This window comes from Fundulus heteroclitus, chromosome 17 (assembly GCF_011125445.2).
Source record: "Fundulus heteroclitus isolate FHET01 chromosome 17, MU-UCD_Fhet_4.1, whole genome shotgun sequence".
In the NCBI taxonomy this organism is placed as follows: Eukaryota; Metazoa; Chordata; class Actinopteri; order Cyprinodontiformes; family Fundulidae; genus Fundulus; species Fundulus heteroclitus.
In genome coordinates, this window is record NC_046377.1 from 21,636,619 (window position 1) to 21,652,398 (window position 15,780).

General features: G+C 39.5%; 2 protein-coding genes across 3 annotated transcripts in view; both read right to left on the reverse strand.

The window, feature by feature from the left end:
• cpm (carboxypeptidase M) overlaps positions 1-6,503 on the reverse strand; it is a 42,100-nt gene extending 35,597 nt beyond the window's left edge. The window contains exon 1 of the mRNA XM_012878279.3: positions 6,399-6,503. The gene's annotated coding sequence lies outside the window, so the exon portion shown is untranslated. The remainder of the gene's footprint in view (positions 1-6,398) is intronic.
• A 6,538-nt stretch (positions 6,504-13,041) lies between these two features.
• The window catches only part of LOC105937125 (nuclear factor 7, ovary), a 47,546-nt gene continuing 44,807 nt past the window's right edge, over positions 13,042-15,780 (reverse strand). For both annotated transcript variants that reach the window (XM_036149245.1, XM_021324425.2), the window contains 2 exons: positions 14,989-15,073; positions 13,042-14,871 (listed from right to left, as the gene is read on the reverse strand). In XM_036149245.1, the coding sequence (XP_036005138.1) occupies positions 13,126-14,793 (1,668 nt within the window). In that variant the 5' untranslated portion in view covers positions 14,794-14,871; positions 14,989-15,073 and the 3' untranslated portion in view covers positions 13,042-13,125. The remainder of the gene's footprint in view (positions 14,872-14,988; positions 15,074-15,780) is intronic.

Genomic DNA, 15,780 nt, shown 5'->3' on the forward strand with positions numbered 1-15,780 from the left:
TCCATGCATTTGTTACTTCAAGGCTGGACTATTGTAATTCTTTACTATCAGGAAGTCCACAAAATGCAGTTCAAAGTCTTCAGCTGATCCAAAATGCTGCAGCAAGAGTTCTGATGAAAATCAACAAGAGGGATCATATTTCTCCAATTTTAGCTTCCCTTCATTGGCTTCCTGTTAAATCAGGAATAGAATTTAAAATTCTCCTTCTAACGTATAAAGAAAAAATAATCTAGCTCCATCATATATCAGAGCTCTGATTACCCCCTATATGTTCCTAACAGAGCACTTCGCTCTCAGACTGCAGGTCTGCTGGTGGTTCCTAGAGTCTCTAAAAGTAGAATGGGAGGCAGATCCTTTAGCTATCAGGCTCCTTTCCTGTAGAACCAACTCCCAGTTTTGGTCCGTGAGGCAGACACCCCGTCTACTTTTAAGATTAATCTTTAAACTTTCCTTTTTGACAAAGCTTATAGTCAGAGTGGCTCATGTTATCCTGAGCTACCTCTATAGTTATGCTGCTATAGGCTTAGGCTGCTGGAGGACATCAGGGTCTATTTCTCTCACTCTACTGAGTTCTCCTACTGCTCTCCAGTTTGCATTGTTTGTTGTTATTTTATCTTTTAACTTTTGGTTCTCTGTAATTTTCTCTTCATAGAAGGTACACCTGGTCTGGCGCTCTGTTAGCTGTGACATAATCAGGGGAGGCAGATCATCCTCTATTACCACATAACATAGAAAGTGCTCCTGGGTCAATGTGAGCTTCTGTGCTTTCTGTGTCTCTGCTCTGTCTTCTCTAAGCCCCAGTGGGTCGAGGCAGATGAGCGTTCACACTGAGCCTGGTTCTGGTTCTGCTGGAGGTTCTCCTCCCTGTTAAAGGGGAGTTTTCCTCTCCACTGTTGCTTCATGCATGCTCAGTATGAGGGATTGCTGCAAAGCCATCAACAATGCAGACGACTGTCCACTGTGGCTCTACGCTCTTTCAGGAGGAGTGAATGCTGCTTGGAGAGACTTGATGCAACCTGCTGGGTTTCCTTAGAGAGGAAACTTTCTGACCAATCTGGAGGATCTGATGGAGTCTGACTTTGTAAAGAGCCTTGAGATGATATGTATCATGAATTGGTGCTATATAAATAAAATTGAATTAAAGTGAATTGAAAAAAAAAGCAGGAAGTTCAGACTGTTGGGGAGAGCTAAGAAGGTGCCAAAGGTATTTAGCTTTACCAAAAACAAACCTGTAAGTATTTGTTCTTCCGGTAAGACTACACTTGCAGTCATTCAGTCGTATTGTTTAGTCATGCAATGCCAGTGAATCATGAATGTTTCTGATCATCCAGCCATGCAGTGATGCAGCTTTCATACTTTCCAAGAAATATACCTCCCTCTTTCCTTGAAGTGGACATCACAACACCCTGTTAAATCCCTTAATGGTTATAACTGTAAATTCTTACAAAACCTAGAACCTGTAGTAACTAAATTATTGTTGAATGCATGCACCAACCTGTCTTTGCTGTAGTTTTACAACGCTGGGTGAGGAGGATAATAAACAAAACAGCGTATGAACCTTGCACAATACACAAAAAGTATCCAATAAGAAGGCTACTCAAGTACTGAGTAACTAATCATAACAAATTTAGGCTATTTAACAAATTTAACAAATTTAACAAACTTTAGGCTTTTGTCTCTGGTGCATTTTTGGTTAAAAAAAGTTTGTTCTTCATTCATGAAGTTACTTACAGCAGGTAGAGGAGCCAGACATTTTACTCAAGTAAGAGTAGTGATACTTGACTCAAGTACAAGTACAGTGCAGTAAAACTACTCCTAAAAGTAAATTTTGCTCACAAAGTTACTCTTGTAAATGTAACTAAGTAAATGTAACTAGTTACTACCCACCTCTAAGTTTACATATTGTGAAATACAGAGTAGTAGAAATATAGCGCGTTTGATTGATTGCAATTTCTAAATCTAATCTCTTTTGAACAGATTTCCAAATGAAATCATGATATATTGTTGCGGTACGTGAAGCCCTTCCAGTAGCAGTAATAAAACTTTGGCTGTATTTTATCCGTAAAAGTATAAAGTATATATTCAGCTGAGCTGGTGTTTCTGGGCTTTGTTTGCTCAAATATGTAAAGACAGACGCTGGTCATGTAGGACGGGTGATTCTAGACTGAGGATCTGATTCCTTGTACCCCGTCAAGATCTGTGCAGTGAGATGGTATGTCAACGGTGCGTTCTGTCCTGTGCCGTCCTTTGCTGACCCAGAACCTGAACAAAGAGGCCTGTATCACCGGGGACCTCCATGACAGTAATACCTCAGAGACCCGTGACTGCTCTGAAAAGCTTATCTGTGCCCGTGGAACATGAAAACACATTTCCCTGTAAAAACAAAGAGAGAACGCTGCAGACTCTGTGATAAAGCCTAAACATATGTCCTCTGCAGGAAGTGTGCCGTGTGCTCCAGTTTCAGATAAAGGGAACGGCTTTCAGGACGACACGCTACATGAACAAGTGGTTATTGCTGCCGTTTACCACTTATCCAGGGTCCATTGTCATTTTTGCCCAATAAATTTAGATTCATAAAGGCATGACTGCTGTTTAATCAGTGAGAATGTTTTCCTGTTTTTCTTTATTATTATTATTCCGTACGTTTTTGTGCGTCTAACTACTCCCGCATACTTCAACCGATTTCAACGATTTTTGTACCAAAATGTTCGGCTCGTTCTCAACATTACTGCTATATCTCATGGTTATGGTACCTTTTATACTTTTTAAAGTATTTGTACTTTTTTTTGCTCCCATTGAAATTAATGCAAATTCATTTAAATTCTTCAAATTTTTCATATTCCTTCAATTTCCTTCAAATTCTTCTTATTGTTCAAAGTGTTCAAATTTTCAAATACTTCAAATACTTCAAATCTTTCAAATTCTTTGAATTCCTTCAAATTCTTCTGATACAACTGATATTACTACTACTACAACAGATACTACTCCTACTACTACTGATCCTACTACTACTACTACTACTACTACTACTACTACTGATACTACTACTACTACTACCAATTACTTCAAATTGTTCAAATACTTCATATTTTTCTAATTCTTCAATGTTTTTCAGCTACTTTTTCTCTTCTGCATGGATCTTCTGCATCTTCTCAAATCCTTCTGCAGATTAGCATTCTCACTCGTTGTTACGCAGGAACAGCTTTTTCTAGTTATTAATTATGATGTTTACTAAGCAATCCACAGTGCAAATCAACCTGAAGCTGTTCAGTAGATGACAGCGCAACCATAAATACACAAAATCTGCTCCCATCCAGGCCCTGACAGTGGGAGAGTGTTGGTCTGGGCCTTCTTTGCTGCTTCAGGGTCTGGACGACCTGCAGTAATTCATGGAACCATGAATTCTGCTCATTACCAGAACATCCTGCAGGAGAATGCCCCACCATCAGTTTAAGAAGATTAGACACCCTTTGGGTCATCTAGCAAGACGATGATCCGAAGGACACCACAAAGTCCACCTATGAATAGCTCAACAGGGTGGTCCAGCAAGACTCTGGACCTCAACCTGATGGAGACGCCGTTGTCTGACCTTAAACAGGCGGTTCAAGATGGAAACCAATCCAAATTCAGGATAGCTCAAGCTAAATGGAGCTTAAAACAACTGAGAGTGGGTCAAAAGCCCGCCATGGCTGCCATCAAACACTCATTGGCAGTTATCAGATGGCAGCTGTTGAAAGGTTGGTCAAAAGCTGTAACTTGTCCCAGGAGGACTTTATTGGACCTTTGCTGGGCGTCCACTGGGGACTTTCCATGCAAATGAAGGTGTGTAATCTGCCGTTTCCTCTGACAGGAATGAATCAATCATTTCTTGCCCGTGTGCATTTCATAAAGATTGGTAAATAAGGTTACACGTGTAAGCTAAGCTGATCAAAGTTACAACCTTTTACTTTTCTTTCAGCCGAACCTCTGCAGAAATTAACATTCCGGAGTTTCATTCATCCGGGTTTTTGCTCCCATTAAAGAACAGCGACAGCTCTGCAGCTGTCTCTGCGCCCGTGTGCGGTGCACTGAGGTAATAATGTTGGAGTAATTGCAGCTCTTGGGGCAGAGCGGGCTGACTGACAGCTTATTTAATCAGACACGGTCAAGAAGATGAGGAGCACGGTTTAGAAACAGGAAGTTAATGAATCTGGAGGGATGAGCGACGGGTACAACAACACCGATACGCCCGTCTGTCTCTGTGTTATTGAAATCCTTATTTAGTGGAACATTGCAAAGCTGATTCACTGCCTTTTTCTTCAAAGAAACCATTACAAGAAGTTTCCATGGACCTCGTAACAGAGAGCTCTAATAGCTGGAAGCTTGGTTTAGACATGCTGGAAAACAGACCAGAGTCTTAAAGGAACATGAACACCTTGTAATACGTCCCCTGGACACCGGATTCTTGCAGTGATCCTCTGCTATCAGCCTTGCAGTTGCGCTATGTCTTGAATTGATCTCTAAAATACAAAAAATACCTTCAGTGCTCCTAGATCTGATCAACGGCTGGAAGTACGGTCATGAACGGATGGCTGCAGAATATTACAGATCAGGAAAACCCTTCTTAATTCCCCGGAGACGCTTTGATCATTTTAAATGCCTATCCTTGTGCCTGTAAAAATACAGTGTTAAATTAAACGTTTAGCCAATCAGAGGCAGTTTTGGTAACTCGCTCTTTGAAGTGGTAAATTATTAGGTACAACCTGCTGGTTCCCGGTCAGGTCACACCCTCTTTTGCTTATATAGCTACCTTAATTGAACAGGGGGTCAGAAAGATTCCCTGGAGACCTGGGTCCACGGTGAAATAACTGTTTCTGCACATCCCAAAGCTCTGCTGTTGGACGGAGACCCGGCGACGGATTAGGCCGACAGTACACTGGTTATTTTTAAAGAAAATGTGCGACGGTCTGGGGCTGCCTTGCTTCTTCAGGACCTCCGTGATCTATTGTCATTGATGAAACCATGAACTCTGCTCTGTAGCACGTCCTGCAGTCAGTGATCCTAAACTAAAGCACAGCTGATTTATGCAACAGGACGAAGATGGAATAAAAAAAAAACAACACACCTGCAAGCCCACCTCTGAATAATTAAAATAAATGAAGGTGTGACGCTGGTCTAGTCAAAGTCTGGAGGTAAACCAGTTCTATCCGCTGCGTCGTCACTGTAATCAGACCCTCTATGCTAGAAAACCCTGCAATGTGGCTGAAGTAGAACGATTCTGCAAAGCAGCACGGACCAAATTTCATCCTCAGGGATGTAGGAGGCCCATTATGGGCCAACATTTGATGGCAGGAGCCGCCAAGAGTGGACCAACCAGTTGAAAAGTTAATTTCTTTATCACACAGGGTTGGTGTGGTTAGCTTGTTTGCCCTTCGTATTTACTCAGTTTAACTTTCCATGATCTTAACATTTGCCACAGCCCTGTACATATATTTAAGTTTTGGATATTCTAATCCTAAAATGCGACAGTGTTGCTTTCGATCTTAAGCAATGTTGCAGTTATTTTACCCAGCTGATGTGGGTAATGTCTCTGCTAACTCAACGCTTTTTCCATTTAAGTTCCATTTATTTCAAAGATGTATAAGTCTTTGAGGGTTTGGCATTGGATTTGTCAAACAGGATCAAATATCTTTACAGTAAACCATAAGCTGTTTGTTTTCTGTGAATTTAAGGAGCAGTTGAACCGATTATAACACGAGGAACCTAGCTCATGTTTTTCATGTTTGAGTATTTAACTTGGCAACCTAAAGCGGGAATTCTTTCCATCACCGTTTCATTTTCACTGTTCATCACCCTTATAATCTCCTATCTTCTCCTTTAATCTTTAACGAAATAAAATGTCTGGTGGGAATGAACTCCAGACCAGCAGAACAGGACTGTGGCACAAACAGAGCACAACTTCCTTTAATGCAAACTAAATGTACAGTTTGATCACTTATTGCAGGAATCAAAGAATCTGAAGACATGCTGGAGCGTAGAGAGGTGACTGCTTTTGTCAAGAGTTTGTGCTGCTGAGCGAGAAACTGATGAGCACAGAGAAAACAGAAAGAAAGTTAATCCTGAGGTAAGACTTTGACTCATTCAGCTGTGGAGAGAAATCCAAGATCCAGACCATCATATTTCCATAATCTGCCTAATGCTCTGATATTCCAACCAGCCGCTTCTGACGCTCGTCTGAATTTCACATTACCATAATCCATCCGGTCTGCGGTGACGCTAAGCTGCACGTCTGCAAACTGTAAGGTGCAACTGATATGCAAACTGTTAGTGTCTACGACTATTCTGGAACTGAAGGATTAACATCACAGGAGCAAACTGTAAACGTTGTTTCCCCGGAGCGCCGACACGTGACTCTTTACCTGCAAAACGTGGGTTAAGACGTCCTCCGGCTCTTCCTGTTTCATTCACTACGGCCCGTCTCAGCCGGTCAGGAGATTTGGCAGCAAAGGAAGAAAACAATTATCAGAGACAAAAAACTTATAATATGCATATATTTATCACAACTGCAACTCCAGAGGGAGACAAACACGTACAACGGTACCATAAAGCTTCATTTAGTATATTACCGAAGTCCTCCTCCACGGCCGTTGTAGGCATTTGTCTGCTCGATACAGACCAGCAGCCTAATTTTAATAGACCGAGCGCCGATTTATTTTTATTTATAAAAAAATATACATTTTTTATAAATAAAATTGAATTGAAATTACAACCACAGTTTAAGTCCCAGTTCGGAGATCCTGACAAACTATAATTATTATATATTTATATATAAAAAAATTATATATTTCCATAACACATGACAGAAAACAACCAAAACACAAAGCAGACACTTTATCAGCTGCGACTTTCTGGTACCAGGTCCATTCTGCCTCCAGAACTGCTTTGATTCTTCTTCCCAAAGACTCACTAAGGTACCGATAATGATTTTAATGATAATATTAACTGAGACGGCCAGGATATGAAACAGCAAAGTGGTAAAATGACAAGCACCACCTCATATCATTAGAGTTTTCTCTCTGACATTAGGCGATACCAGCTGTCAGAAAAGTGTTTAAACTCTACCTCTGGGCTTTTTTTTAAAAATTTATTTTAAATCGGTTTCTTCTGTTTGCTCTTTCGGGTTAGTCCTTGTCGTCATGGGTGGAACCCAACAACACAAATTAAGGTACACTGCAAAAAGAGAACTAAAAATAAGTCAAATTTTCTTGAAATGAATGTATTTCTCCTTGATTTGAGCAGGTAAATAAGATTATTTGCCAATGGAATGAGTATTTTGACCCCTAAAGTAAGATAATTAGATATACTGCACTTGAAATAAGATGATGGAGATGATTTTTTCCTGTTTTAAGTACAAATATCTCATTCCATTGGCAAATAATCTTATTTACCTGCTCAAATCAAGTAAAAATACACTGATTTCAAGAAAAAAAATCTTTTTTTTAGTTGTATTTTTGCAGTGTAGAGACAGTTCATGCAAACCAGTGAAACTTAGCCTCTGATACACAAATTGACAGGAAAATGTACAACAATTTGACAAAAATTTGTAAAATTCAGCTCAAGGACTTTTTTTGTTGTTGCTACATAAATATGTGAGAAAATAATTTTGGAAAAAATAAGAATTAGCTGTGATTAAAAATAACGTTCTATCATTTATTTTAATGCTTTTTGTTTTTGATATTTTTTAGATGCAATTTCAATTATTTTATTTAATATATTTTCTAGATCATTTGTGTTGCTGCTGCTACACAACTGACATAAATGGGTGATTAACAGGTGTGACGTAAGATCTCATAAAAAGGCTTCTGAAGAAAGTCTTGGTATGCAGGACGTGTCGATTTAATTAGACTCAGGTGTGCCAGAACACAGACACATAAAAACATAGAGGAGAACCAGAGTGCGATAATTATAATATATATATATATATATATATATATATATATATATATATATATATATATATATATATATATATATATATATATATATAACTATCTGATTTGTTTAAGAAAAAACAGCTTGTTAGTTGAATTCATGACTGACTGAAAACTGAAGAAACAGATATTGATGTAGTCTTCAGCTTCCAAATAATCCTTTCTGAGAAACCAACTGACACTTTAGTACAAAAGAAATTACCCAAATTATCATTGGCACAAAAAACTTGTGGTGTGAATCATCTTAATCTCCTGCTCGTCTCATGCAACACGTTGGGTGTGCCCAAAGTCTCAATTACAGCAACTGTCAAGTGAATTCGTTTCTTACTGAGGGATTTAGTTTATTCTGACGAAAGGCCGATCATACAAGTCCTGTTTCAACATGGTTTCAGCTTTTACAAAAAAGTGTAATTAAAATACTGAAAGCTATATTTCTGTTAATCAACTTATGATCTCCACAGAATCAGGTCTCCATGTTGTATTTATGGTAATCCCACATTTAGCAACAAAGCGCCACTGTGGTTCTGATCAGGGAGCAAATTTCTCCATCATCCATCATCAGGACTTCCTCATTACCTTTATTTCCTGGGGAACCTTTATTAAGGTTCCCCAGGAGAACCACAGAATGTTCATACGGCACCACATTCCAGAACATCAAGGTGAAATAACCTCAGATAATTTACTTTCTGATACGTAGGCACAGACAATAGTTAGAAATCTATTGTGACAAATCAAAGTGGAAACCTCCATTTTTTTCTTAGAAAAAAGCTGATTGAGAATTTTAATTCAAATAAAGATATTTTTTTTCCAAGACAGCTCAATGAAAGCTAATGAACTAAAAGCTGAGACAGAAAAATAAATGTCTTAAAGTTGTATTTTGTTTCGAAATACAGTCATGTGAAGAAATTAGTGCACTTAATTAAATATTCAGTCTGTCCAAAAGAAATGTTCACATAAGGTCAAACTAGCTGCTATCTTTGGTTGATGTAGAGTTTCTCAGGAGCTTCTTGTAGCCACCCAACAATCATTCAGACATTTGAGAGCTTTTATTCATCTACAGACTATTAAAAGTCACCCCACAGTACCGCAATGAGAATTTAAGACCTGGACTTTGACTAGGCCCATGGCGTTCCATTTTTTACTTTTCAGTAGGTTCTTGGTGGACTTACAGAAATGTTTTGGGAGTTTGTCATTTTGCAGGGGCCGGTTCTGTTTGTTTTTTCGGCTGGTCTTTGTTTAAAAAATAACTATATGAGTTCAATGTGTCCCTGCTGTGTTTTTATTACCTTAAAAACACAGCAGGGAAAGTGAAAGTAAGAAAAGTAGAAAAAATAAGTAGCAGAAAGTAAAAGTAAAGATTGATGGACAGATATTAAAATTGACATTAGAAAGCTAAGTGTTCAAATATTTTTGGAATATTCTGGAAAGACACAGGCTGGGGTTAGGAATTAAACGTTGATCACTATTGCGTGAAGTTTGCCATTAAAAGGAAGCACCTTATTAAAATGGCACCCAGCATAATGCAGTCAGCATGCTCCCAGGTGTAAAGTGAACTGGTTATTCCTGTTCTTTACTGCTGCACTGTGACACTTCCTGGTTGGCCTTTAGTTTGGCAGTGACATGGTTTACTAATAATTGGATTATGACTACAATAGGCTGCTGCCTTGTAAACTTGGAGATAAACAGAACAGTCGGTGTTATAAAGAAATGCTCTTATTTCAATGTTACTCTCAGTTGCCATTCAGATCAGTTTAAACTCATTTTGATGCAAATAAAAGCTTTTTTTTTTTGTAAACACGGATACCTTTGTTAATTTCGTTATTTGCTGGAAAACAACATGGACGGCGCTGTTTCTAGCCAGAACATTTATTTCTCAAAGTGCAGGACTTCTGGGATCCTCCTACTGAAGGATTAGTGCAAAAATAATTGTCAAAAAGTTTGGCCCAGATAGTAAAATTTTGTTTATGCAGACACGAGGACAAATTTCTCTTTTCTTGTGGAGTTTCTAGACTTTCAACCGTGGGGCCGTGCCGAGGTTAGTGCCGCGTTTGGACCAAAATCAAAATCTGAGTCTTAAAATGTCCCACAGAACAGGTTTGGTAACATTGGAATAATCGCAGACATTTTCCAGCTGTGCAGCAATAACCATTTTCACGTTTGTACTTCTTGTGTGGATCTCGGCCATGTTGTGTTTACACGGTGTGGACCGTCAGCGCTGAAACAGCTGGTGGCCTGTCACGCTGTGGGTTGATCCTCCCATTATACCACCAAAAATGCAGCTTTATCAGAATTAAGTGGTTTGCCTCTCGTTTGTCTTCTCTGTGCCATATTGACAGTCGCTCATCTCAAAAATGTCATCAAGACGTATTGATTAAACTTGCTGCAAACAGCTATTTTCCAGCCATGTTTTCTGCACCGTTGTTACAAAACGCTAAAACTGACTGAATGTAGGAGAAATAAAATAGCAGCATATCAGGTTATGCAGATAAGTTCTTGGGTACCACTTTTCCATAAGGTTCCTCGTTAGATGTCTGATAAATACTTTATAGTTATTAATTAATCTGTACACACTTTATAACTAATTTATGTTTGTTATGCATTAAGGGTGAGCAAGATACTGACCCATTTATACTTACAAGGTGGTAACTTGAAATGTTCATATATATATATATATATATATATATATATATATATATATATATATATATATATATATATATATATATATATATATATATAGTCAAATAAATAAGCATACAATTAATTGCCACCAAAAATACAATAAACAAATAAATGTAGGTAGAAATTTAATTATACAGTGAAACAAAAATGTATACATCTCTTTTAATTAGCTTCTTTATTTATTCGCCTTTGTAATAATTACCTTATTTAGTTTCATCTTAGCTGGTCACAAGATAAGGTATTTATTGACTTTTGCTTCTCAAGAGAGCTTGGTTCAAAAGTTTTTTGACGGTCCCTAAATGCACCACAGCGTGTGGGAGGAGGGAGCAGGTGAGAGACGCTGGCCGAAATCGGAGTCCCTCAACCGGATCAACCGTGATCTAGATCCCGCTGACTCCGCGGAGCTTGGATGTCCAATATCCAACTTCAAACCAACTTCACTGCGGTGCTGGATCATGCGTAAAGACGCAGCGTGAACCCCAAGTGTTGCAGCTGAGGGGAAATGTTGGACCGGCTTTATGAAACTCCGCCTTATTCACAAATTAGACCAACATGGATAGAATAATAATAATCTGTAGTGTTTTTTATTGCCTGGATGTGAATCTGATAATTCATACTGTGCCTTTTATAGTCAACTACAATATTTTCTTATCAAGCGAGCTCTGCATAGGGTCCAATGTAATTCACCCAGCGCGATGGGAGACTCGTTTTGAGGAAACTATGGTTGTAGCTCAGTGTCTCCCTTGCTGTGGTTGCGGAGAGGTGTCTGTTTTGTAGAATAAATCATCCGCCAATGAGTTATTGATCTGGAAAAGCCGAATCTGAAACCACAGAAAAACATTTCAGATCCCAAATGTACAGCGTTCTAACTCTTCCAGTCTATTAGCAGCTTTCCTTGAGAGGTCGGACACTGAACGTCTGCCTGCTGAGTTTGACATTACTTAAGCTTTAGTGCGGGGAAAAGCCATGTAGATTTGACCGATGCAGTAAAATGCTAACCAACCAATGGGAAGAAGTTGACCCTTTAAGACGCAGCCCCTCCTCATTTGCATAATGAGGCAGAAATGCAGACAGAAATGTAAAAACGACAGGCAGAAATAAATAGCATCACAGAAATATATAGGGTAAAACAACACAAAGGAAGAAAAAAAAAACAGACAAAAATATTATTACATGCACATAAATAAATACTTAAAAAATAAGTAATTAATAAATAAAGTTGAAGATTATAACGGACAATAAATAAATAAGGTAACTTTTAATTAGCTTCTTTATTTTTTCGCCTTTGTAATAGAGATATATACATTTTTGTTTCACTGTATAATTTATTTCTACCTACATTTATTTGTTTATTGTATTTTTGGTGGCAATTAATTGTATGCTTATTTATTTATTGGAACATTTATTTATTTCTGTATTTATAAATATAGGCTCACTATTTGGAAAGAAATTGGTAAATGTGTGTATCTTGATCATCCTTATTGCATTATAAATACTTATGAAAGTTATGTTTACTGATTAATTTGCAATTTTAATATTTTTCCATAAACATACAGATATCCACGTTACATATAAAGATTTTTTTTTAATTACTCAACTGCCTTCTTCCAGTTTGCATTTTTCTCAAAATGTTCCTTTTCCCATCTCAATATGGCCTTTCTCCAGGAAAACTGTGTTTTTCGAATTTTCTTTATGGTCATATAAATTAAAAATACCCATTTAGAATTGTATTTACAGGTAGCTTTTTTTAAAAAAAAAAAATAACTTTCAGACTAATTAATATTAAACAGCAGTTTTTTTTTTTAGATAATCCTTAACAGATTGTGTGACAGAAAAAATATGAAAATAAGTAAACACACATTTCACTGTTGTGCTATTATCTATTCAGTTCCATTTTAGAGTTACAGTTTTATGTACGTTAAAAAGAAACACAAAGAGAATCTTTTTTTTTTTTTCGTACTTTAGTTTCTTCTTTGTTTAAAAGAATAATGAATTTAGATTTAAATAATTTTAGACCTGGGTAAAAGGACAAAACATTTGCAGGCTAGAAACCTTGTATATTCTTAAGGTGTATTTACTATCTATAAACATAATTTTATAAAAAAAGCAAACAGCGATCCTGGTCTAGTTTGATAAATTACTAATAATTATGATTGATGATGTCCGTATTTGTACAAGAAATATACGGCCTTTTACAATCTTTGTAATTAAAAGCTACTTTTCGGAAACTTTAGATATAATTGGTTGTATGTTTTGTAAATTACCAACATGTTTGTTTCGGATTTTATTGAATTACAGAAATGTTTAAATATTCTATTTATTTAAATATGGCACATTTGGACCTCCACATATGGTAAAACAGTTATTTTCTTTAAAAAAACCGGCTTATTTGACATTATTATTATACGCATCTGAGAACATTAAGAACTCAAACCTTTCCATTTAATCAAAAATACAATTACATGCTGTAACTTTATGTATTCTGAGTCAGAGGAGAGATAATGAGAGGAGCAGAGTTCCTGCCGCCGTCGTACGGACCAGGACTGAAGAACGGATAGAGCTTCTCGGAGAAGGAGCACCCGGTGAAGGAATAAAGCAGAACAGCAGCGTCAACATCATAAAACGATACCTGGCCCTCTTCATAATCCACAAACACGCGCACCGTATCCGGATTATATCCCAAAGAAAGAGGAACCGGGCTGCTGGCGAGTGCAACAAACTCGTTTCTGTTCTGCAGACGAATGGCCCAGTAGCCGTTTTCTGGGTTCAGGTTCAGCTCCACCTTCTTGTTGACCGATTCTTTGGCAACTCCAAGAGTCCAAGCGGTCTTCCCTTTGACCTGGACGTCGTAGTGGAACCTCCCACAGGAGAAGCCCTGCTTCCCCAGGACATTGATGGCAGGATCAAATCTTTTGGACTGGTAGGGGAGGATCTTCCAGATGTGTGCGTGGTGGACCCGCTTGCCGTCGTCGGACAGGACGAGTGCAGCATGCGCCGTATCGGGGTCCAGGGTCACGTCCACAGCAAACCGGTGGATGTTCTTGGTCTCGGCGTCCTGCAGCTTCTTCATGGCTTCTCTGATGACCTCGGTCAGCTGATTCATGGCGCTCACCATGGCCGTCCTCGTCAGTCCTTCGTAGCTCGTCGGGCAGATCCTCAGCTGGGTCCAGTCTCTAGTGGCTGGGACGGCGTTCAGAGCGGGGAAGCTCAGGAGAAAAAGGAGGGGGTCTTTGGAGCGGGAGAGCTGCTCCAGCTGGACCTGCCTCCTCCTCAGCTTTGAGTTCTCCTGCTCCAGCTCAGAGATGAAACTCCGGGCCTGCCTGTCGTTGTCCCTCTGCTTCTCCTCAATCGTCCCAATCAGCTCTGCCTGAGCTTTCTCCAGAGTCTGAATCAGAGATGTGAAAATCTGAACGCCGTCTGCCATCTCTCTGTGCGCGGCTTCCTCTGTGAGCTTCATGGAGTGTTTGAGCTCCTGGATCTTCAGCCGTCTCTGCCAGATCACCTGCTGGATCCGGGCCTCCGTTTTCTGCAGCTCGGCCCTCTTTTCTTTATATTCGTCCATCACAGGAACCACCTGGTGGAAGCTGTGACCGGAGGCCCTGCAGCTCTGGCAAATGCTCATTTCGTCGTTCTTGCAGTAGAGCTCCAGGGGCTCGTGGTGCTTGGAGCAGATGCTCTCCGTCCTTTCCGCCAAAGAAAAGAGCGACGCGTTCTCATTGCCGCTGAGCGTTCTGTGGAAATGTAAGTTAGCTGTGAAGAAAAGGAGCAGAGCCAGCAGCGTGACGCCTAACAGCAGGCAGGACCTTGAGGACGGGCGTTTAGGTCCAACAGGAGCGGCACAGGAAGCTACTCCTGGCGTGACGACGAGCTGCTGTGAGCCGCTTCCTGGTTTCCTTCCTGCAGACTGCCTGTACTGAACGGCCAGCTCAGATATGAACGTGTTCACGCCAAGCTTGTGCCTCTTGTCCACCCGCTCCTTGCACATGGGGCACTGCCGCTGAGCGGTCGAGTTCAGATGCTCCAGGATGCAGCTCTTGCAGAAGTTGTGCCCGCATGGCAGCGTGACGGGACTGGTGAACACGTCCAGGCAGATGCAGCACCACAGGTGCTCCTCGGTCAGCTGGTAGTTGGCCACAGACATGCCGATCCTCTGCGTCCAAACCAGCACGGCTACACGTCACAGAAATGCAGCCTAGTTATTCTTCCCGCATGACGACTCCTGCACGGAGAAAAACAAACGCTTAGTTTCAAGGACCGCGGCATTTCTTTCACAGAACAATTTAATTTAGTGGCCCTAAGATGGAACGGAGTAATAAAAAGTTGGAGCAGCACTCACCAAGCCAGGGCAGGCATTAGGGCGTGATGGAAGCATGCACGGCATCTGAGATAAGTTTTAGGTCTTAAACCGAGGAAGCTCCTCCCTGACAGATAAACACACCCAACGGTATGACAGTTAAAGGTATGATTATCTTTAATTTCTATCAGCTGTGTATGTAGAAGTCTGAGTATGTGATGAGTATAGTATTAGTAATGTAATGAGAATTGTACTCAGAATAACACATGATCCACCCGTATTATAAGTGAGCATGTTTTCCACTGTTATTAACTTCATAATTTATAAATCCATAATACAGTTTGTGTACTTTCCTATACGTTGGTCTGTGTCTAGCAGCTGCTCAGGTCCAGAATCCATGTTCATTTTACTAGTGAATGTTTATGGCACAGTCATAAACCTTAATGGCTGTGCTGTTTTGCAACTTTCTGCATATTGACGTTAACACCAGGTTTGTCCTCATTACAACCTGCATGGATGTAAGAAACATACTTCTGCAGATCCTTAACTGGTAAAGGAAGTTTTGAACCACCGAATGTGGAGCGCAGACTAAAACAAGTCAAACAAGCCGACGCGTAAAACAGAAATTATTTGGAGCACCCTGTGGTATGGAAATCCAAAAGTGCCACAATTAAATAAATTAAAAAGACCTGAAATTTATATGTTTAGAAATTATTTTCGTATATATACTTTACAACATGGTCGTTTGCTGCAGAACATCATGAATTTGTTTTATTTTCCCACTTTATAAATTACTGCAGTAAAAGGCGGCTGGTGATGTGTGACTTAATCAAT